At 35.2% G+C, this 20,748-nt stretch overlaps 3 protein-coding genes across 14 annotated transcripts; all 3 read left to right on the top strand.

Annotated features, from left to right (window-relative positions):
* Positions 1 to 1,229: 1,229 nt before the first annotated feature.
* Positions 1,230 to 6,051, top strand: LOC107906245 (E3 ubiquitin-protein ligase WAV3). Of its 4 annotated transcripts, none has more exons than XM_041093549.1 (2): positions 1,230 to 1,859; positions 3,626 to 6,051. In XM_041093549.1, the coding sequence occupies exons 1-2, from the start codon at positions 1,605 to 1,607 to the stop codon at positions 5,552 to 5,554; spliced, it is 2,184 nt and encodes a 727-aa protein (XP_040949483.1). In that variant the 5' UTR covers positions 1,230 to 1,604; the 3' UTR covers positions 5,555 to 6,051. The 4 variants fall into 4 exon arrangements, with proteins under 4 accessions (XP_040949483.1, XP_016688680.1, XP_040949484.1 ...); XM_016833191.2 differs by lacking the exon at positions 1,230 to 1,859 and adding an exon at positions 1,933 to 3,551; XM_041093550.1 differs by lacking the exon at positions 1,230 to 1,859 and adding an exon at positions 1,936 to 2,618.
* A 993-nt stretch (positions 6,052 to 7,044) lies between these two features.
* Positions 7,045 to 13,647, top strand: LOC107906246 (receptor-like serine/threonine-protein kinase NCRK). 8 transcript variants are annotated; one of them, XM_016833195.2, is made up of 12 exons: positions 7,045 to 7,063; positions 8,253 to 8,313; positions 8,779 to 8,870; positions 9,134 to 9,244; positions 10,066 to 10,176; positions 10,395 to 10,676; positions 10,830 to 11,071; positions 11,191 to 11,487; positions 11,595 to 11,828; positions 11,919 to 12,146; positions 12,240 to 13,231; positions 13,342 to 13,647. In XM_016833195.2, exons 3-11 carry the CDS (start codon positions 8,801 to 8,803, stop codon positions 12,576 to 12,578), a joined length of 1,914 nt encoding a protein of 637 aa, XP_016688684.2. In that variant the 5' UTR covers positions 7,045 to 7,063; positions 8,253 to 8,313; positions 8,779 to 8,800; the 3' UTR covers positions 12,579 to 13,231; positions 13,342 to 13,647. The 8 variants fall into 8 exon arrangements, with proteins under 8 accessions (XP_016688684.2, XP_016688682.2, XP_016688687.2 ...); XM_016833198.2 differs by lacking the exon at positions 7,045 to 7,063 and adding an exon at positions 7,532 to 7,968 and having other exon boundaries at positions 8,784 to 8,870; XM_016833196.2 differs by lacking the exon at positions 7,045 to 7,063 and adding an exon at positions 7,532 to 7,968.
* Positions 13,648 to 16,796: 3,149 nt separating this feature from the next.
* Positions 16,797 to 20,021, top strand: LOC107906248 (exosome complex component RRP41-like). 2 transcript variants are annotated; one of them, XM_016833202.2, is made up of 8 exons: positions 16,797 to 17,039; positions 17,691 to 17,769; positions 17,916 to 18,018; positions 18,161 to 18,281; positions 18,604 to 18,692; positions 19,324 to 19,473; positions 19,663 to 19,766; positions 19,875 to 20,021. In XM_016833202.2, the coding sequence occupies exons 1-7, from the start codon at positions 16,901 to 16,903 to the stop codon at positions 19,750 to 19,752; spliced, it is 771 nt and encodes a 256-aa protein (XP_016688691.1). In that variant the 5' UTR covers positions 16,797 to 16,900; the 3' UTR covers positions 19,753 to 19,766; positions 19,875 to 20,021. The 2 variants fall into 2 exon arrangements, with proteins under 2 accessions (XP_016688691.1, XP_016688690.1); XM_016833201.2 differs by having other exon boundaries at positions 19,663 to 20,021.
* The last annotated feature ends 727 nt before the right edge of the window (positions 20,022 to 20,748 follow it).

The raw sequence follows: 20,748 nt of genomic DNA, 5'->3' as shown, positions 1-20,748 counted from the left end.
TGCAAAAATGAAGCATTAGTTTGACCTAAAATAGGAGTATATGAATTGTGAAGTTAGGGAGCAAAATAAAGGAAAGTTTGGGTAAAAACCGAAATAGATGCGTGGTGCTTTAATAGCCTACGAGTTGATGGATTTCCTTTTCCCCAAATCCAACATTTTGGTTTTGAATACCTCCAAGTTGGATGAGCCAATCTACCCTCTTTAATTATATCTATTTATTACGGTGATTTATTAGGTAAGACTTTGGGTTGCTTAGTTGGCTTTACGTATTACATTACGGATTTCGTTTTTTTTTTTAAAAAAAAGGAAAAAAAAATAAGGATCAAAGTCGTAGAGAAATAGAAATATTAAATCTTAAAAAAAAAAATGGACTAATAATATTTCTTCTTCTTAACATCATATTGAACAGTGTCATTCAACCTAGATTAACATTCTTCACTTTTAGTGTAACAATTGATTTTGAAAGTAAAAAACTATGGTATCTTGTTGTCATCAACAAATTTTTTTCTTTTCAAAACGGCGATTTGGACAAAGGAGAAGTATCGGATTTTGCTTTCAGTTTTTGACTAATCATAATCTCAGTAAATAAATGAGAAATAAATTCAAAATTTAAAAGTACTTTTAATTTATATGAATTTTATTTTGGTATTATGATCAAAATATACATAAAAGACAAAGCAGCATTCTTTTAGAGTAAAATGATAACAGCAATTCCCTAATAAAGCTTAGAAAATGACTGGTTGGAATTTTCTGGACCATCTTAATTAGCAACTTGGACTGATGGGATTGTAAGTTAACCATGCCTATTGAGTTACATTAACAGTAACTGCACGTATTTTTTTTAAAGTTGAATTTGAGTTTGATTTATTTATAAAATGACATGCAAATGTAAATTCTGTAATACATATGGGGGATGCATAAACTGATAAACATAACAATAGAGAGGAATATGATAATGCATGAACTGGCCTGCACTAGTTAGTGGCAATGATGAAAACGAAGCAAAAGCTGAGGCCAATTTTCAAAGCCATAAACATAAGAAATGGTTGCAAGGCCATAAAAAATATTTAATCGATTTTTTAAACTTCAAACAAAAATATTGATGGAAGTTGAAATAGAATAATAGTTTGTGCAAGATTTTACGGAGTAATAATAGTTTAGGTTAATATGCTTATTGGGAAGTATGCCTTTTTCTATTTATAACTACAATTTGGTTCCATCTCCAAACCAGATTAAAAAAATTCAGTAAATGAATGGAAGGATAAATAAGAATAGAAGAAAGGCTGCTAAATCTCTGACCAATCTCCCAAAGCCAAAAGGTCAAAAGCTTCCCCTAACTCTTCTCTTCTTCTATTAAGTACTACAATTAGCCTCACTTGTAATTCACTCCAAACCTTATAGTATTTTTATTTACACCTCAAATCCTCTGCAACAAATGTTTGCCTTCTTACAACTACCATCTCTTCATTTATTCTCAACCAAAATGCTACCCCTGCCTACCATCTTCATCTCTGGTTTTCAAACATCCTAAAAACCAACAACTGGTTTGTACTACAACAAAGGAGAAATCTTGAAACTTGAAAAACTTGTGTGTTTCTGGGGTTATGATGGGGAGTAAATGGAGGAAAGCAAAGTTGGCTCTTGGCTTGAACATGTGTTTGTATGTACCTCACCAAAAACTTGAAGATTCATCACCATCATCGTCCATTAAGCATCACCCTGATACTGCTAATGTTCCTTCAAGGTTTTCTTCAGATGCTGTTCCTCTGTCTCCTTCACCCAACGACTGTCGCCCCACTACTCCTACCCCTTCCTCTTCCGGCCTCCGCCTCTCCAAATCTGTCCCTAAATCTTCCAAGGTTTGCATTTTTTTCCTCATTACCAATCTCATATCTTCATTAAAAAAAAGTTAGGAATAAGGATTTGTTTATCTTCTTTTATATTCTCTAAAGTGTTTTTTTGGCTAATTTTTGTTGATTCTTTTTAATTTCATATGCAGATGCAGTTATGGTTTTGTGGTTTTATTGTTTTTGTGATCTCTAACAAGATCTTAGAGCAGATTCTGGTTGTCAGTGATTAGCTTATTTGTTTTTTTAATTAACTTAATCTAACACAGCACTATCATTTATTTGAATGGTTTTACCTTTTACATCATTTAAATACAAATTACTGTTGGTGTCAATTTGGGAGGGTTCGTGGTGTGATAAAATATTGTAGTAATTATTAAGAAGCATTTGTCTTATCACTATAATAATTTTGAACAATGAAGGCGTTATTATCATGTGGGGTAGGGATGGATGGTGGTGATTCTGAAATTTCAGTAGGATGTGTATTTGTTGTTGTGTTGTTTTCAACTCTCCAATAACAATAAGGCCATAGATGGAGCCAATTGGGGATAAAGTGGACTAGTCCCTTTAAGGACCATTGTTCTTTGCCTTAGTAGAAAAAGGAAATACAAAATACCCTACTGCGTCTCTACTCTGTACAATGTACTCTCTCTCTCCACCTTGAAGGAAAAGTGCTGTGTCTGCTCGGCATAACACCACTTTTCCACACAAATATTTCTATCTCTCTACTTTTGATGATCGTTTTCGTAAAAGCTTGTGAACCGTTGATTGGTGAGCTTTTGCTCTAATAAGCTTCAGAAAAAAGAAAGAGTGATGGGAAATAGAAATTAAAAATTTTGGGGCAAACCCCATCATTTCCACTTCTTTTGATGAACTTTACATTATTTTTTTATTTCTTTTTTTGGGTTTATTTTTTTGTTTGAAAGGTTCATCATTAGCCTGAGAGGGTTTTGTCTGATTATTCTTTGCCTTTTGAAGTCACCCCTTTAGTTTTTAGTTTGTTGAGTTCCTGATATATCCTTCACAATGCTTTGACTATTTACCATTGACATACATTTATGGTTTATTACTTTATTAGCTTTAGTTTCTTTGAGATTTCACAGTAGTTAAAGTTAACCCCTATCTAAGGCTTTATCATGTAGATAGGTAAGGTTGCATTATATTTCTTCTTTTGATGTGCCAGTCAGTCTCAATAATAGGGTTGTATGATGACAGAGAGAAAGAGCCAGTGATGGGCACCGTACATTGACCTTTGAAATATTCACGTTCCTCCAAACTATATTATTATTATTATTTTATATAAAAGTAGTATTTAGATGTTAGATGTGGATTTTGATGCCCTTGAATTCCCACTTGCTCCCTTTTCTACTTTTTTAAAAATCTATGGGCTCTTGTGGGGATGGTTAATGATGGCTATGCATCAGTTAAGATCCTGTTTTGCGAAATGTTGTTGCAATTTGATACACCATTTTTACTTAATTTAACATCTTACTGATAACAACTTGAATAGTGCTGGGAATACATGAGATAAATGATTTTCTGGTATATTGCTTGGTGCTGCTATGGTTTATAAAAAGAGGAAGCACGAATTACTCTGCTGTGATTGTATTTAAGGTGAAGCCATTTTTGTAATCTTGGAGTAATTAAATGTTACAAAGAATGATTTGGAATAATGCAAATGTTGTAAAGAAAGATTTTGATATAGTAAGTGCTTTAAATCTTTCGTTTTAGACCTTGCTTGTATCATCTTCTTACCTGCTGATACTTTCAAACTGCAGAAAACCTGTTCGATATGCCTGACATCGATGGAACTAGGTCAAGGCCATGCCATTTTCACAGCAGAATGCTCCCATTCTTTCCACTTTCACTGTATAGCTTCTAATGTAAAACATGGAAATCAGATTTGTCCAGTTTGCAGAGCAAAATGGAAGGAAATCCCCTTTCAGAGGCCTGCTTCTCATCTTCCCAATGGAAAATCTAGAATCAATCCAGCAGATTGGCCCCGGGATGACGCCTGGGCTGTTAGAAGCCTACCTTCCCCTAGATTAGATTCAACTAGGCACGTTTCTTCACTATTCCAAGCCTCTGAGCCAGGAACCTTTGATGATGATGAAGTCCTCGATCAGCAGCAAGAGAATCCTCAACAAAATGTCTTTGAAAAGGATGCTTCTACGAATAATTCCATTGGAGCAATAGAAGTTAAGACATATCCCGAAGTTTCAGCCGTTCCAAGAGCTAACAGTCACAATAATTTTGCCATACTAATCCATCTCAAGGCTCCCCACTCAAGTGGAGGGCTAAATAGCAGAAACCAAACTATATTTTCCCCCTCAACTCAAAATTCTCGTGCCCCAGTTGACCTTGTCACTGTCCTTGATGTTAGTGGTAGCATGGCCGGTACCAAGCTTGCATTGCTAAAACGAGCTATGGGGTTTGTGATACAGCACCTTGGACCCTCCGACCGTCTGTCTGTAATAGCATTCTCTTCCACAGCCCGTCGCCTCTTTCCTCTTCGTCGGATGACTGAGACTGGACGGCAGGAAGCGTTGCAAGCTGTTAACTCTCTTACTTCAAATGGTGGGACAAATATTGCTGAAGGGCTTAGGAAAGGTGCGAAGTTGATAGTGGATCGGAAATGGAAGAACCCGGTTGGAAGCATCATACTGTTATCGGATGGGCAGGATACTTATACTGTCTCAAGTCCTAGCGGATCTCATTCCCGGACTGATTATAAATCACTTATTCCTCCCTCAATTCAGCGCAATGGTGGGACGGGTCTCCGTGTCCCTGTGCACACCTTCGGGTTTGGTGCAGATCATGATGCTGCTTCAATGCATTCGATTTCTGAAATATCTGGGGGTACCTTTTCTTTCATAGAAGCTGAGGGTGTCATCCAAGATGCTTTTGCTCAATGCATTGGGGGGCTTTTAAGTGTGGTAGTGCAGGAGGCATGCGTTAAACTGGAGTGTGCTCACCCAAACTTGCTAATCAATTCGATAAAGGCTGGGAGTTATCGAACCAGTGTGATGGCTGATGCTAAAGCAGGTTCTATTGATGTAGGAGACTTGTATGCTGAAGAAGAAAGAGACTTTTTGGTGACGGTCAATGTTCCAGTTGATGAATCCTGTGATGAGATGTCATTGCTGAAGGTTAGATGTATTTACAGAGACCCCATATCAAAAGAAATGGTGTCATTGGAAGAAGACAATGAAGTAAAGATCCAGAGGGCAACAGTAATAGGACAACCAATAGTGTCAATGGAGGTAGACAGGCAGCGAAACAGGCTCCGTGCTGCAGAGGCAATGGCTGAGGCAAGAGCCGCTGCTGAGCATGGTGATCTAACTGGTGCAGTCTCTCTGCTCGAGAGTTGTCGCAGGGCTTTATCAGAAACAATTTCTGCACGGTCTGGTGACAGGCTATGTGTTGCATTGTGTGCTGAGCTAAAGGAGATGCAAGAAAGAATGGCAAACCGTCGTGTGTATGAGTCATCTGGAAGGGCTTATGTTTTGTCAGGTTTGAGCTCACATTCCTGGCAAAGAGCGACTGCACGAGGCGATTCCACCGATAGTACAAGCCTTATTCAAGCTTACCAGACCCCTACCATGACAGACATGGTGACTCGTTCTCAGACCATGTTCTTTGGGAACCCACCGCAGCGAAAGCTTCGACAAGCTCAGTCATTCCCAGCGCGTCCACACCCACGGTAAACGTAAGCTTCTTTGACAAGCTCAGCTCAGTCCATTCCCATCATGTCCACAGCCAAGGTAAATCATTGGCGAAGTCTTGGAAAATTATCCTCAACCTATCATTTCCTATATCCAATAACCTTTTTGTGTTGTGGAAAATTTACATTTTAATTTTTGTGGCTTGGGGAAAGCAGGGTGTAAAATGGAGTAATAGAAAGAAACGAGGCTTGGTGTCTTTTTCAACTGGTGGGTATATTTTCTTGTTCTGATATGTGAAGTAATAAAAACTTGTAGACCATTGAAATGACTGGTTTGGGATTGGGAGATTAATGGAGGTGAGAAAAAGGGAGAATCTGGGAGTTTAGTTGTTTACCTATTTTGATAATGGAGCATTGTACATAGGGAGCAATGGTTTCCTTTGTCCTCAAAACAAGGTATAGCCATGTAATTGTGGGATACTTTGGGGTGAATTCTTCACTTAAATATATATGATATGGTGGTGGTATATCTGTTTTTTATTCTTTTCCACAACCTTTTTGTATTACTCCTTGAGAATTTGCTTGAAAACAAAGAGCAAGCCATGTTTAATCGACTTTGATTCCAAATTTTGGTCTTGAGACATTTTCAAGTTCTTCCTCTAGGAATGAATTCTTCAAGAAATGATGTAAAATATCAGCAAACTACATGGTCAATTGGCTAATCCAAGCCCTTGGATTAGTTGACCAATCTTTCACAAGCACTCAGATTTGCATCCTACGGTCAGGAGTCGCAAGGCCGCACCTTTGCAAGTGATTTTATCTACGTGACATGATCAATTAATTTGACCTCTTTTCTATTGTCTCTAGCTACACGCAACGTTCGAAAACAAAATTAAGTTTTCATTAAAATTAGTTCAATTTGAGATTTCAATCAGGATTTATTATCTGTTTAATTCAAGAAATTAAAATAAAAGGGGTTTCTCCCGAAAGTGTTTTATTTTGCTTTAGGTGAAGTGAAGGACATAAATAAAGCCATTATTTTCTCAAAGTAGAGGTAAGCCGAATTTTCATGATTTCTTTTTGACTTTTTAGCTTTTGAGTCTTTTTAGTAATTACAGCAGTAATTTAATGACATTTGTATAGATTACCCATAAATCCTATCTTTTTAGAAATCGAAACCACGTGATCATAATGATTGACACTCTTTGATCCAATGGTCTATATCAACTTTTATGCCCCCACAAATGATGCAAAATCAGGACGACGACACTCGACAAAAAGTGGGACCTCTAACCATGTTCAAGTTTTAACTCTACAAACGTGCTTTTACTTGCACTCCCCAACGTATGCATTAGCAGAGTATGTCGGTATTCTATCTCTTTGAGCTAAACTAAGCCGTTTTCTAACCGTTGAAAAAATTCCGCAAAGTTGTAAATTTTATTTAATATTTTTAATTTTTACAAAAGAACCCAGTTTTTCTTATCCTGAACCTGAAGGCTGAAAATGGGTGAGAAGTCGTTTTCATGTTGGCAAATGGATAGTTTTCAGAGAGGTGGTTGATGGATTTGTTCTCTTCTTATTCTATTTTCTGGATGGTTTCAAAACATCATCAGTCTTTGTCCATTTTTTATGTGTGCTGTTTTCTGTCTCTTCTTCATTTGCAAAGTTCGTTTTTTCAACTTAATTACTTTACTAAATATTAATTCTGATTGGTAAATGCTAGCATTTCCATTCTTTTGAGCTTCTCTCTGGAGGTTACACTGGCTTTTTTCTTTTCTTTTTGCTTCAGCTTTTGCCTTTCTATATATATATTCCCAGGTTTGAACTTAAACATCCAAGCAATTTATTCTAGTTTTTGAGATTCTTTTTTTCTCTTTTAGTTTGGTGATTCTATTGTTTGAAGTATCATGTTGAGTTCAGGGTTTGGTAAGGTCTGGAAACAAGCCATAATTGAGTTTTGTAGCTAGGTATGTGTCTTTTTTACTCCATTAATGCAGTTGCAGCTGGACTGGTGGAGTGGGGAAGTAATGCCTTCAATGTCATTACTTTGATAATCAATAATACCACATGTTTGAAGTAACTACATGGGTTTTCTTCATGACTGCCTTAGGACTTTATATATAATATTTTTACTTAAATGTATTGCAAATGGTATATAGACAATATTATTATTATGAATAGTATATCAGGTAGTCTTAAAGAGTGCCGCAATCGTAAGCAAAACCCATACTAAAATAACAGCCGTAGAGCTTGTATGTTTCCCCTTAGGACACCTGTGCAACGGAGGCCTTTTCGTTACTTTCTTTTGCTTCGATGTTGCTTTCCCCGGGACCGTAGATAGATACGAATGAATTTTGTGAAGTTTGTTATAGAATTTTTGGTAGAGAATACCGGTATTCAGTGTTATTTGCTTGCTTGACTGATTTACTCAAGGGTTGAAACAACAGAATTATCAACGTAAGCTGTTGGTTGGCCAAACATGAACTTGGCAGTACCTATCATGCTATATTTATTTGCATTCTTTTTGGTATTCTGATCATCAGATTTAAGAGTCTGGGTACGAATGTGGGGGCATCTTTTTTACTTGGTTTGAGATTTCAATGCTATATCATATACGATCTTTTAGTCTGTGTTTCATCTCTGCTACTTGTGTCTGTTTCCATATCTGCAAATTTACGGTATCATTTGATTCATTTGTCACATCAGTTTTCAAGCTTTTTTCTCTCATTTGGTTTCTGCAGATTGGAGGCATTCAAAAATCAGGGAAGTTTAACAGTGTCCATCCTCTGGCTCCTAATGAAGGTTTATATATAAATTTATGTGGTTATTGATTTTATTATTTCATGTTAGTTACGCATCTGAAATACTTCAGATAAATCCTATTTCGTAGTTGAGATTACTATTTTCATGCAAAAACTGAGGTTTTGCATGAATTTAGGTAGAGTCATAATGGCCATTCCAACAGTCTAAGTGAAACTGGAGTCTACCATTTGGTTCACGCATAGAAACGAATACCTTGACCAATATGCTGCATTTAGCACGGTGTTTTACGAATTTTTAAGGGAAATCTGCCCGTCTCTTCGTTGCAAAGCAAGATTTATGGTTTTAATTTCTTCCGCCAAGAATTCAAATGCGGATATGCCCATTCCATCCTCCTTCCTTAGTCACATTGCTTTCACATTTGCGGTCAATTTGTATCTTGTTGAAGCATCACCCCACATTCATTCTGGACTTATAACCTAGAGATAACTAGATTTTTTTCTCCAGTTTAGTGTTCGGATCGGGATAAATGAAGCTCGAAGTGGAAGTTGTTCTTGTTTGTATCATTAGTTTGATTTGGATTCAGCAAAGCCTTTGTGGTTAGTATGAATAAAACTCTCTTTAAATCTCTTTCTCTCTCGTCTCTTTTTTCTTTTTTCTTTTTTTAAATTTTAATACCATATTACCATTGGAAACACTGGGTTCTGGCTGCACCTTTGCTAGGTTATGTGTTGACAACCTAAGTTTAGCTCTCCTTTTAACCATTTCCAGACCTGAAGAATTGTAAATGCTTCTCATGGTTTGTTTGCTATTTATTTAAATGCTGCTTAGCTGAATTTCCTTTCGGATTACTTAATGGCAGATGAATTTTCTAATACATCGGGTGTAAGCAACTGGACATGCACATGCTCTTCCGGAAACCAGAGCTATATCCTTAAATCTAACTGTTCTAGGTCCTGTGATTGCAATCCAGGTAATATCTTCTTATTATTTTGGTAGATTAATTCTGAAACCTTCTAACCGCTTTCATATATTTCTGCCGGCGCTAGGAAGGGCGAATTTAGGGGATAGCAGGGCCTGCCCCTATAAATTTTGTAACGATATTTGTCATTTGAACTCAGTTTTTTTCTGAAAATTTATTTTAACCTTCTAATTAATGTCTAAAAATATGATAATTTATGTCTAGCTGTCAAAGTTTTCAAAAGATTTTATTAGCTTGATTTCTTTTATAGAATATAAAACTTTTTTTTGACAATAGAATATAAAATTTTATATGATAAATTAGATAACATTTTTAATTAGTTTAATTTGATAAACTAATACAAACAAATATAGCCTTTTTTTTATTGTCTAGATATTAATTTGGGTGTCAAGATTAACTTGAATTTAAAATAAGGTTAAATAATCGCCTTATTTGGTTCTCTAGATATTAGTTTGGATGCCAAGATTAACCCGAACTTAAAAATACTAAGCCGAGCCTACTTTGAATAGCTTATTTTATATAAATATATAGGCCCCTTTTATAAACATTTTTTACTTCACCCTTAGCCATGTGCTTATTCCTTTGCTTTGCCAAGTTACAGTCTCATGAAAATGCCGAAGTAGTAGCATTTTGACAGATGAAAGTAGATCATTGGGTTAAATAAGCCTGAGCAAAAATGGAAAAAAGAAAAGAACATTATTGCATAAGATTCGAAGCATAAATACTTATGTTGAGAATGTTCCATGCTTTATGTAATATCTTACCACCATCTTGTTGTATCTAAAACACCAAATTATGTGGCACCCTGACAGTTGAATCAAGTGGAGATAGGTGGACATGTGTATGTGCCACTAATGGGTTTCCCGAAGTAGCAGTCGACAATCATGATACTACCTGTTTTACAGCCTGCAACTGCACTGCTGGTATTTTCTTCCGACTCCGAAGTCCAAATATAAATGTTTATTTTTGAAGAATCCAATATAGTTCAGCTGCTGTTTTGTGCCGTGAACCTCACGGTTGATCTGATTTAGATAAAAGAAGCTTTTAGAACAAATACTATGGCTTGTTATTCAAAGAAGTTGGCCGGTGTTGAGATCAAGGGTTAGCTTATTTAGTGGAACTTTATTGTATTTTTTGATAGGGTCTCTTCCAGAGGTGCCAGCTTCAAGAAAGCACTACGCTAACAGAGTTGTAGTAATTGTTCTATTGGTCTCTGTAATCCTCACAACTCTCGCATTTATTGTTTCGGTAACATGCTATTTCTATCGGAAAGACAACTGTCCGAAATGCCCCATCCAACCCTCAATATTCTTGTCAGATAAAGAAACTTGTTGCAATAGTGCTACCAACTTACTAAGTCAGAAGAGTTCTTTGCTGTCGGAAACTAAGATTAACATCGGCTTCCCCACAAGGCCTGTTGCAGGTATGTAAGCTGTAACATGTTATAACTTCCCTTTCTTTGATGAGCATGATTTGCTTTCAGCTATGATTCAATTTTATCATTTTTCGCAATATTATCACTCTGACTGGATTTATGTTGTCTTCTAAACCTTGTTCTGAACTTGGTTATTTCCAGGTTGCTTTCAGAAGGCTTCATTCCTTTGTCCAAGCAACCCGGGGACTGTACTCTGGACAGTTTTCCAGTTTGCCTACTCTGAACTGGAAAATGCAACCAATAAGTTCTCCGATTCCAACCTCATAGGAGTTGGAGGAAGTAGTTATGTGTACCGAGGTCAGCTCAAGGATGGAAGAATTGTTGCAGTAAAACGACTTAAAGTTCAAGGAGGTCCTGATGCAGATTCTATCATTTCGACAGAGGTACAATATCAACTTTCTTTTTTTTGTTTTCCTAGAACTTTTTGGTTAATGGAAACTCTCAATTTAAAAAAAAAATACTTCCAGCACAACAAGGTATTTTACAGTGTTTTTGTGCTTAGGTTGAGCTGTTGTCAAGGCTACATCATTGTCATGTTGTACCTTTGCTTGGCTACTGTTTGGAATTCAGCGGGAAACATGCTGAGAGACTGCTGGTATTTGAGTACATGCATAATGGTAATTTGAGGGAATGTTTGAATGGGATTTGGGGGGAGAATCTGACCTGGGAAACTCGTGTTTCGATTGCTATCGATGCTGCAAAGGGCTTGGAATATCTCCACGAAGCGGCTGCTCCTAGAATTTTGCATAGAGATATAAAATCCACAAACATTCTTCTTGACAAGAACTGGAGAGCAAAAGTAAGGATAAACACATAAACACATACTGAGTACGCTTGATAATGTGAGGCTAACATAAACTGTAAACTCTTCTTTTTTTCTGACATAAAAAAACTGAACATGTTCAGATAACTGATCTTGGTATGGCCAAACGTTTAAGAGCTGATGGAGTTCCCAGCTGTTCCAGTTCTCCAGCAAGAATGCAGGGAACCTTTGGTTATTTTGCACCCGAATATGCAATTGTTGGAAAAGCCTCACTTATGTCGGATGTTTTCAGTTTCGGCGTTGTTCTTCTGGAACTCATCACTGGTCGACAACCCATCCATAAATCAAACAATAAAGAAGAAAGTCTTGTTATATGGGTATAGTAGCTTGTTTTCACGTGCTACAATACCAGCATGTCGGTTGATATGATGCTTAAAACATTTGTTTACACTTTGTCTCCCATTCAGGCTACCCCTAGGTTACAGGATTGTAAGCAGGTGACCCCAGAGTTACCTGACCCACGTTTGAAAGGCAATTTTCCAGAAGAAGAGATGCAGATAATGGCTTACCTAGCAAAGGAGTGCTTGCTGTTGGACCCTGATGCTCGACCGACAATGAGTGAAGTTGTTCAAATCCTCTCAACTATTGCTCCGGATAAATCTAAAAGAAGAAATGTTCATGTCAACTTTCTCCAGGTAATGATTTTAAATCGGTTTTAGAAGCCGATACATAATCTGCTGACCTTCTAAATGGATCCGATAATACCACTATTTTTGTTAACTCTGCAGATGTCATCTGCCCATAACATGAAGAATGAAACTCTTGTAGAAAGACATCAAAGTGTAATTGAGGCTTTATACGACACAGATGAGTATATGCCAACTGAATCTACAAACTCAACCGAAAACTCACTGCCATTATGCACAGACGGTATTGGAACTGTTGGAAAACAGAGGGACACCCTTTCTGCTGAGTGCTTGGAGAGACTGGTTCTTTTGAGTTCCAATACTAGGAGTTGGGGTGTCCCTGATGATGAAGCAGTGGACTTAACTGAACCTCGACTCGAATTGTTCGATGTGGCAACTATCAAGTCCCTCAGAGAAGAACAATCCTACAGATTGGCTTAACATGCTGTATACACAAGTTAGCCATTGGGTTTTTGAGAAAATATTTATTTGTTATTTTATTTGTTTTGGAGAGTATTTTTAGCAGAATAGGCCAAACATAGGTAGGTTGTGTTGGGACTAGGTCACAGTTGATTCCTTGATTGGATTTCATGCGTTTGTACAGAAAATGAAAAATCAAATGAAGTTTGTAGATGAGAGTGCATTGATCCTCTTTCAGCTTTCTTGATGGACCTCACTAGCTTGTTCCTAAGTAAATATATACTGGTAATTTTGTCATATTTCTCCTCATTTGAGCTTTAAACCAGATGAGTTGTCATCAAATATTCAACTCCCAAGTTTTAAATTGCGTCTCACTCCACCCATTGCTCTAAAAAAATAATTTTAACCAGTACAAAGTTCCTGTGTTAGTTGGGTGTCATTTATTATTATTATTGCAGAGACTTGAAATCTCTCTTTGAATGGTAGTTGTCATATGACTTTGAGAAAGGATGGTAATTCATCAACTTATATAACAATCTCACCGGATATAAGCTATCTTTCCAAAGTCTTATCTCCACAACCAACATGGATCCACCTCCTCCACGTCCAACTCCACCACCGACGACACCGCTGCTAGCTCCGTCACCTCCAGAAGGAGGGTTATGGGAATCATGGTAAGATGTTCTCTCCATTGTTATTGCATTTTACTTGTGCGTGAAGAAAGAAACAGGGAAACATTTCTGACATTTCAAGGGCTGCTGCCTGGTTCCCTATCTGTTTGCAGTTTGTGGTTTCTGTGTTGCTGTGGAATATTCAGAAGCTGCTGCCCTCCACTGTTTGAACCAGGGCCACCTCCTCCGTAGATCTGCATTCTTTTTTCTCTTTTGGAATGTATGAGTATTTTACAAGGATTTAATCATTTGGAACATGATGATTGGTTCTTGTGGTTTGTCATTCTTCTTCTTATTATCTGCTAATCTATGTAGCAACTGAGATTAGAGTTGCAAAATTTATGAATTTATAGCTTTCTTGTAATTTTATGTCTTCAATAATATATTAAAGATAAAAAACAATGTCGTTTAAATGTTAATAGTCATGGAATCAATTGATTAAACCTGTCAGCAAATTAAGCTTCGTATTCTATTTATGCTAAATTTTGTTATCAGTTAATTTAATTTCATCCATTTTAACTCTTATACTTTTTCGAATTTTAAAATTTTAATCTTAACCTAAATAATTAAATTCATCATGTTAAATGCTGATATTTCCAAAATATCATGCAACAAAAATATTCCCATTTGCATACTGCCATACCCGATTCTTATTTCTATATAATACTTGCAAAATAGTAATATGATCTATATTATTAATATTTTTATTGAATTAAAGTCACCCTTCAATTGGGTCTCAATATAGTAGAGATCATTTATTAAAAGTTCCTTACTTTTACAACACAATAAATATTATTTTGAGAGCAATTTTGTTTTTTCATATAAAATTTTTAAAAGTACTTGTACAAGATAAGATTCGAAACCAACATCATAAATTTTAATAATTTAACTTTATCAATTCAACCAAAACCATATTTGATTATCATGTTAATTTTTCTTAAATTTTGTTATATAAATTTTACATCCACATCCGGGTTTACTATCATATAGTTTTAATTAATGAATTTAATGAATCCAGTCTAAATTGAGACTCAATTTTCAATTTTTAAAAAATATTAAATCCATCGTAGAAAATTGAATTCACATATCACAATACAAAGATAAATAGATTTTATGGTAAATTAAATTCATGGTCACTTTAAAATAGAATTTGTTTTCTTTTTATCATTTTAATCACTCTAATTAAGATATTTACTCGAATTAGTTACTGTCATTAAAAATTTCATTAATCCACCAACGGATTGTTGATGTGGTATATTAGCCCGTTGAGTGACTAACACGTGGTAATGAAGTAATGAGAAAGTGAAAGGAGAAAAGAAAACATTTTGGACTAATTATAAGGAAGTCCCTAAGTTTTGGTAAAAATAAGAGTTAGATATTAGCCACTCAACAAGCTAATGTGTCATACCACTAATTTATTAATAGATTAACGAAAATTTTAACAGCAGTAGCTAATTCAAATAATTACATTAATCAGATTGACTAAATTAATAGAAACTAGAATGACTAAAATAACATAACGCTATTTTAGAATTACCCTAAATGTGGATTAAGCTAGATTTTAATCTCCAACAATGGTTGTAAACTTGTACATGGGTCGGGCCACTCGGCCCAGCTTTAAGGCCCACTTGAAAAGTGAGGATTTGAGTAAAAATATAGACCTAAAAAATGAATTTGGATAAAAAAAATAAGGTCCGTTTAAAAAATGGGCCAGGCCTCAAGTAAGGCTTTTTTGGCCCAAGCCCAGCTCAAATATGCAAAAAAAATTTTGATGTTTTTTTTACTGTTTTGCTGCTACTTTTTGTTGTTTTTTTCACTATTTTGTTACCATTTCACTATTATGTTACTACTATTTTGTTATTATTTGGATATTTTATAATTCTTATTTTATTATTAATCTTGTTACTATTTTAGAGGTATTTGCTTATTGAGTTGTGTCTATCTTAATATTATTTAAGTATACATATTATTTTTAATTTTTTAGAAAAAAATTATTTTAATGTTTTTAGTAGGCGTGAGCATTCGATCGAATCGAATCGAATCGAATCGAAAATTTTCGAGTTAATCGAGTTTTCGAATCTCATTTTATCATCCTAACTTTATTTGAAGTTTTCTCGAATCGAGTCGAGTGAGATGGAATTCGAATCGAATCGAATATATTTGTTCGAGTTAAATTTTAAAAAATAATTTTGGGTCCTTGTAACCACTGTCACCCATCGTAATAAAATTTGTCCACCTTAATCAAATTTTTTATTAACTTTCATCACCTCATAATTTATTTATTAATTTTTTATATATTGGTTAGCTTCTTTGCTTGCTTAGTTGTTTCAATTATCTTCAGATTCTTGTCACTATGTATTTTGGAATTAAAAAATATATTAAATGTAAAAATATGATTTTTTTAATAAAAGTTATTTTAAAAATAAAATGTGAAATTGATACCAATATAAAATTTTAACAAGAATATTTTATGGCATAATTAATAATTCAATTTTAATATAAATATTCAATATGACTAAACAATTCAATAATATAAATAATATAAATAATATAAAATGTGAAATTTAATTTAATAATATAAATAGTAGATATAAATAAAATTATTACTATTTATGTTTATGTTTAGTGAATTTTTTTTGGATAATTTTGATTTTTTATTTGAGGGTAAAAGGTGAGAAGTAAAAGTTTAGGGGGAAAATAAAAAAGTTTTGGAAAATAAAAGTTTGAGGGAAAGTAAATAGGGGGAGTAAAATTTTGGAGGGAAAATATTAAAAAAATTGGAGGGGGACGGTTTGGGGTAGATGAGAGGTGGGATGGGAATAGAATAAAAGTTTTAGGGGAAAAGTGGGAGGGAGTAAAAATTTTGGGAGAAAATAAAAGGTTTTGAGGGTTTTTTGGGAGTAAAATTTGAGAAAAAATAAATGGGAGAGTAAAATTTTGGTGGGAAATGGATTTTGGGTAGATTGGGGGGTTGAGAGGGGAGGGGAGTAAAAGTTTTGGGGGAAAAGTGGAAAGGAGTAAAAGTTTTGAGGGAAAAGTAAAAAGGTTTGGGAGTTTGGGGTAAAAATGTAAAATATTATAGTTTTATATTCGAATTATTCGAATTATTCGAGTTATTCGAATTTGAAAACTCAACTCGATTCGAACTCGAAATTCGAAAAAAAAAATTCGAGTTGATTCGAATAACTCGATTAACTCGAATAACTCGATTCGTTTAACTTGAAATTCAAATTTTTTTTCGAATTTTTCGAGTCGAATCGAGTTTTACTCACCCCTAGTTTTTAGTATTTTTGATGTGTTATATATTTTTTAAAAAATCATATAAAAATTTTTAATATAAACATGGTAGGGCAAGTTCAGATTTTAACATTTTTATCTTAATTGAATTTATGCAATTAAGTCCATTTTTAAACGGAATTTAGGCCTATCAAATGAACTTAAAATTTTTTGTTCGGCTCCACGTGGCTCATTGACACTCCTAAAGGGAAGGTAAGCATGAGAATATCAGCTGGACGACACCGTTTTGCCTTTCCTAGTGAAAACGCATTGCGTCTTGACCTGGCATCAGAAGCAATAAAACCTGGAACAACTTGAAAGTTAAAAGGTAGAGCAGAGCTGCGACTGAAACCAAAATAGTAAATAGAGGAAAAAGAAACAAGAAGAAGAAAAAGCATGGCCGCAAAGCCCGGTTCAGCTCCGGTAACGTATTCGCCGAATCTTGGCCAAAAAACTCGCCCCCCTATTTTCAAAGACAACGATCTCGATTGGGTCCGACCTGATGGCCGTGGCTTCCACCAGTGCCGACCAGCATGTAAAGCTTCCTTCTTTTTTCTTTTCATTTTTAAACCTATCTCCTTTTTATTTTTCTCTTGTTTTTAACATTACCATGGTTATTTTTATTTGGGTTTTAATTTTACATTTTATTTTGCTAATAAAGTTGAAAAGTTTGATATCTTTTTGATATTAGTAAGCTTTCTATCCATTCTTTGGTAATCATCCATATGGGGAAAAATTTTTCATTTTTCTTTTGTGCCTCTGTGTATGTTAGTTTGATTCATTACCTGGGTATAGGAATAGGCTAGCGTTCTCCATTGCTCTCTAGATTAAGGCCATTTCAATGAGTAGCTAAGTGATTATGCTTCTTCATGATTTGTTATTACTTGTGCCAGCATATTCTATCTTTGGTTCTTCTGACTACTTTATATATAATTGAATGTTCATGCTTATGATAAAAGAGAGCATTAGGTTTCCACAGTGGCATAGTTGTCATGCTGTGTGATCATCTTTCCCATTACTACCACGATAATGGGTTTTCTTATAGTTTTTAGGCACCTAGGAGCTAGGGAAAATGTGTTTCCATAGAAAATTTATGGATCATTCATCATATCCTCTTGTAAATGAAGCTTTCTTAGATTCTGCTGTGCTGAGTTGAAATTAATCGTAAAATGTTGGTGATTTGTAGTTTTCAGGACAGGTGCAGTAAATTCTGCTTCCGGATCTGCTTATGCAGAGCTTGGGAGTACCAAGGTCATTGTATCTGTGTGAGTGCATATCTATGTTAAATTGTCATGTTCTTCTTGATACTATTTTTGGGATTTTATAATCCTTATCGTTCTTTAGTAAAATTTTCTTTCAAATACTGAGACTGCTTTACATGTTCATCTGTTAATTGTGTTTAACTATTTAGATTTGGGCCAAGAGAAAGTAAGAAAGCAATGATGTACAGTGATACTGGGAGATTAAATTGTAATGTCAGCTATACAACATTTGCCACTCCAGTTCGAGGACAGGTATATGAGATGATTGGAAGTGTGAAGCTTTAGTGGTGCTATTAGATTATATGCATAACGTAGTTGATTTAGTGTCTTTATCTCCCTTTTAATTATTTTCTTCAAATTAGTTGATTCTATTTCTTGGTCTCCCTTTCCATAGGGATCGGATCACAAAGAGTTTTCGTCAATGCTTCATAAAGCTTTGGAAGGTGCAATAATGTTGGAAACATTCCCCAAGACCACCGTGGATGTTTTTGCATTGGTGTTGGAATCTGGGGGCAGTAAGTCTTCTCATTGATCCTTAGTAATTAGGCTTGAAATTGGCCTATTATTTTTTCTGATTCAGATGCCTTTATCAGTAATTTTTTTTCCTTTCATTTCTTAACCTATCTATTTTTTTGCACCTTCTTATGGCCTCTTGTAAAATTGGTTCTCATATTCTTACTAGTGTTTCACGTAATGTTCTTTTTAGCAAATAAATATTTAACAATGTTGTAGAGCGTCAAAAGTTTTATCTAATCAATCAAAATTCTTATGGGCTATGGATATGCCCTAAACTCTTATATTGCCATTTCTTGATAAGCTTCATAACATTGGTTACAGGTGATCTTCCTGTGGTGATATCATGTGCTAGTCTTGCCCTTGCAGATGCGGGGATCATGATGTATGACCTTGTTGCTGCAGTTTCTGTGGTAAATGTCTTTGGTTTGCATTAAGCATTGTTATCATTATGCAGGCATAGGTTTGAGCCCTCCTTCCTGCTCATTTGTACTCATTTTACTTTGCTTCAGTTCAGGTTGGCTGCTACGTTACTCCAATTCTTCATTTTCATTGAAATACATGTGCCTGACATGTATTGAAACATAAGGGATAGTCCTCTAAATATATGGAAATTATAGAAAAATAAGAAAAAAGAGCATGCCAGTGTCAATGTCAGACATGTACCCATTTCTGGTACTCATTCCCTGGGTCCTAGTAACATAGACCATTACTATCTTATGACTATGCTATTATGATTATGATGCTAGTGCAAGTATATCAGTTACATGCCTACAGACTTGGTCTTATACGTAAATGTATTTGGTGTTTGAGTTTGTGTGACAATTAAAGTATGATTGATAACAAATTGCTACAAACTGGAAAACAAAAAGGCACATTGATATTCAGAAGCTTGTTCTTTGCTGCATGGCATCATACCATTCTTCAAATCCATGATAGAATGGTTTTGTCCTTTCTAAAGTTGAACAGTGAATACTGATCTAGTTCCACTTTGAAGAACTTTATCTTTTCACATGTGTTTAATGTGTAAATTTTGGTTTCAAGTCCTGTCTAGGGAAAAACCTTGTGATTGATCCTGTTCTCGAAGAGGAAAGCTACCAAGATGGAAGCTTAATGCTTACATGTATGCCTTCTCGTTATGAGGTCACTCAACTAACATTTACAGGAGAATGGTCAACCCCAGATATTAATGAGGTATGTGTTTTGATCTACTTCTCATCAGGATTTGCTGAAAATTCAGGCAACTGATTCCTGCAAATCAAAATGCTAGTCATTTAAAAAGTACCATGGACTCTTCAATATTTGTTTCCCGTAAAATGCTCATTGTCTAGATAACATAAGCTGCTATAGTTATGAGGCTAACAGTTGTAATGTTTGGTTCAGGCAATGCAGCTTTGCCTTGATGCTTGCAATAAGCTTGGTAAAGTGATGAGGACATGCTTGAAGGAAGCCGCGTCTGGCTCACAAGAGTAGAAACCAAAGAAGATGTATATTTCTAATTTTGTTTTCATTATACAATCTTTCTTTCTTTTTACGTTTTGACCTTTCCTTTTTAACGAGAATTTTGTAACTGAGTTTATTTTCCCCCATTTCAGATATTATTCATCTTTTATTCCAAGTTGAGAAAAAAAAAATCTATCGCATGAGCTGAAGTTTGAAGTGGAAGCTAAATCTTTTACTGAATTTCACCCATAAATTGTATAGATAAATAAATATAAACTTTGCAGTTGATTTTGTTTCTATTATCGTGAGGGAGATGCTGACAAACCATCAATCTTCAGGCCGGTTAATCTTTTTTGGTTCATCAAAAACTGACGTGGAAAGTCGGAGACAGTTATTACATATAATATTACATTTTGGCACCTTATCAGCCATTCTCTAACCGCAAACAAGAAACAAACATTTGTAAAGGACGCAGCAAATCTCCAGGGAACGTTCAAGGAAGAGGATGATAAAATTCCCCTTTGACTGCTATAGCTTCCGCTATCTCTATGGATCCCACCAATTTCATCCACCCCTGCTTCCCGATTAACATGTGCAATGTCAATCATAACCTCCGAAAGCCTCGCAGCTGCTGGCATCACAGGCGGATTTCTTACCCTACCCTTAAAAATCAACCTCTCGCTTTACTATTAAAGAAACTACTAGTGTGCTCTCAAAAAAGAAACCACAAGTGGAAGCTTAATTATACATATTGATATCACCTCCATAATTTAGCGTCGACTTTTTGTTTCGGCCAAACTTCTCTACAGAACGGGCCCTGGGAGCTGCTCATACTTCACCATCTGCTGATGGAATCCTTGGTCCCAATTTCAGGCTGGCCCTAACACAACATATATTGCAGTGAGTGCAGTCATGTTCTTTGCTGGTGGTTGGGGTGTAATTTAAATTATTTATGGATAATACGTATATTTTTTTGACACCCATACAAGAACACAAGAATGTGATATGTTAAATAAACATTAAAAT

The sequence above is a fragment of the Gossypium hirsutum genome, chromosome D05, assembly GCF_007990345.1.
Source record: "Gossypium hirsutum isolate 1008001.06 chromosome D05, Gossypium_hirsutum_v2.1, whole genome shotgun sequence".
NCBI classification, from domain to species: domain Eukaryota; kingdom Viridiplantae; phylum Streptophyta; class Magnoliopsida; order Malvales; family Malvaceae; genus Gossypium; species Gossypium hirsutum.
Note: the sequence above shows the minus strand (reverse complement) of the source record. Positions and strands in the feature narration are given on the sequence as shown.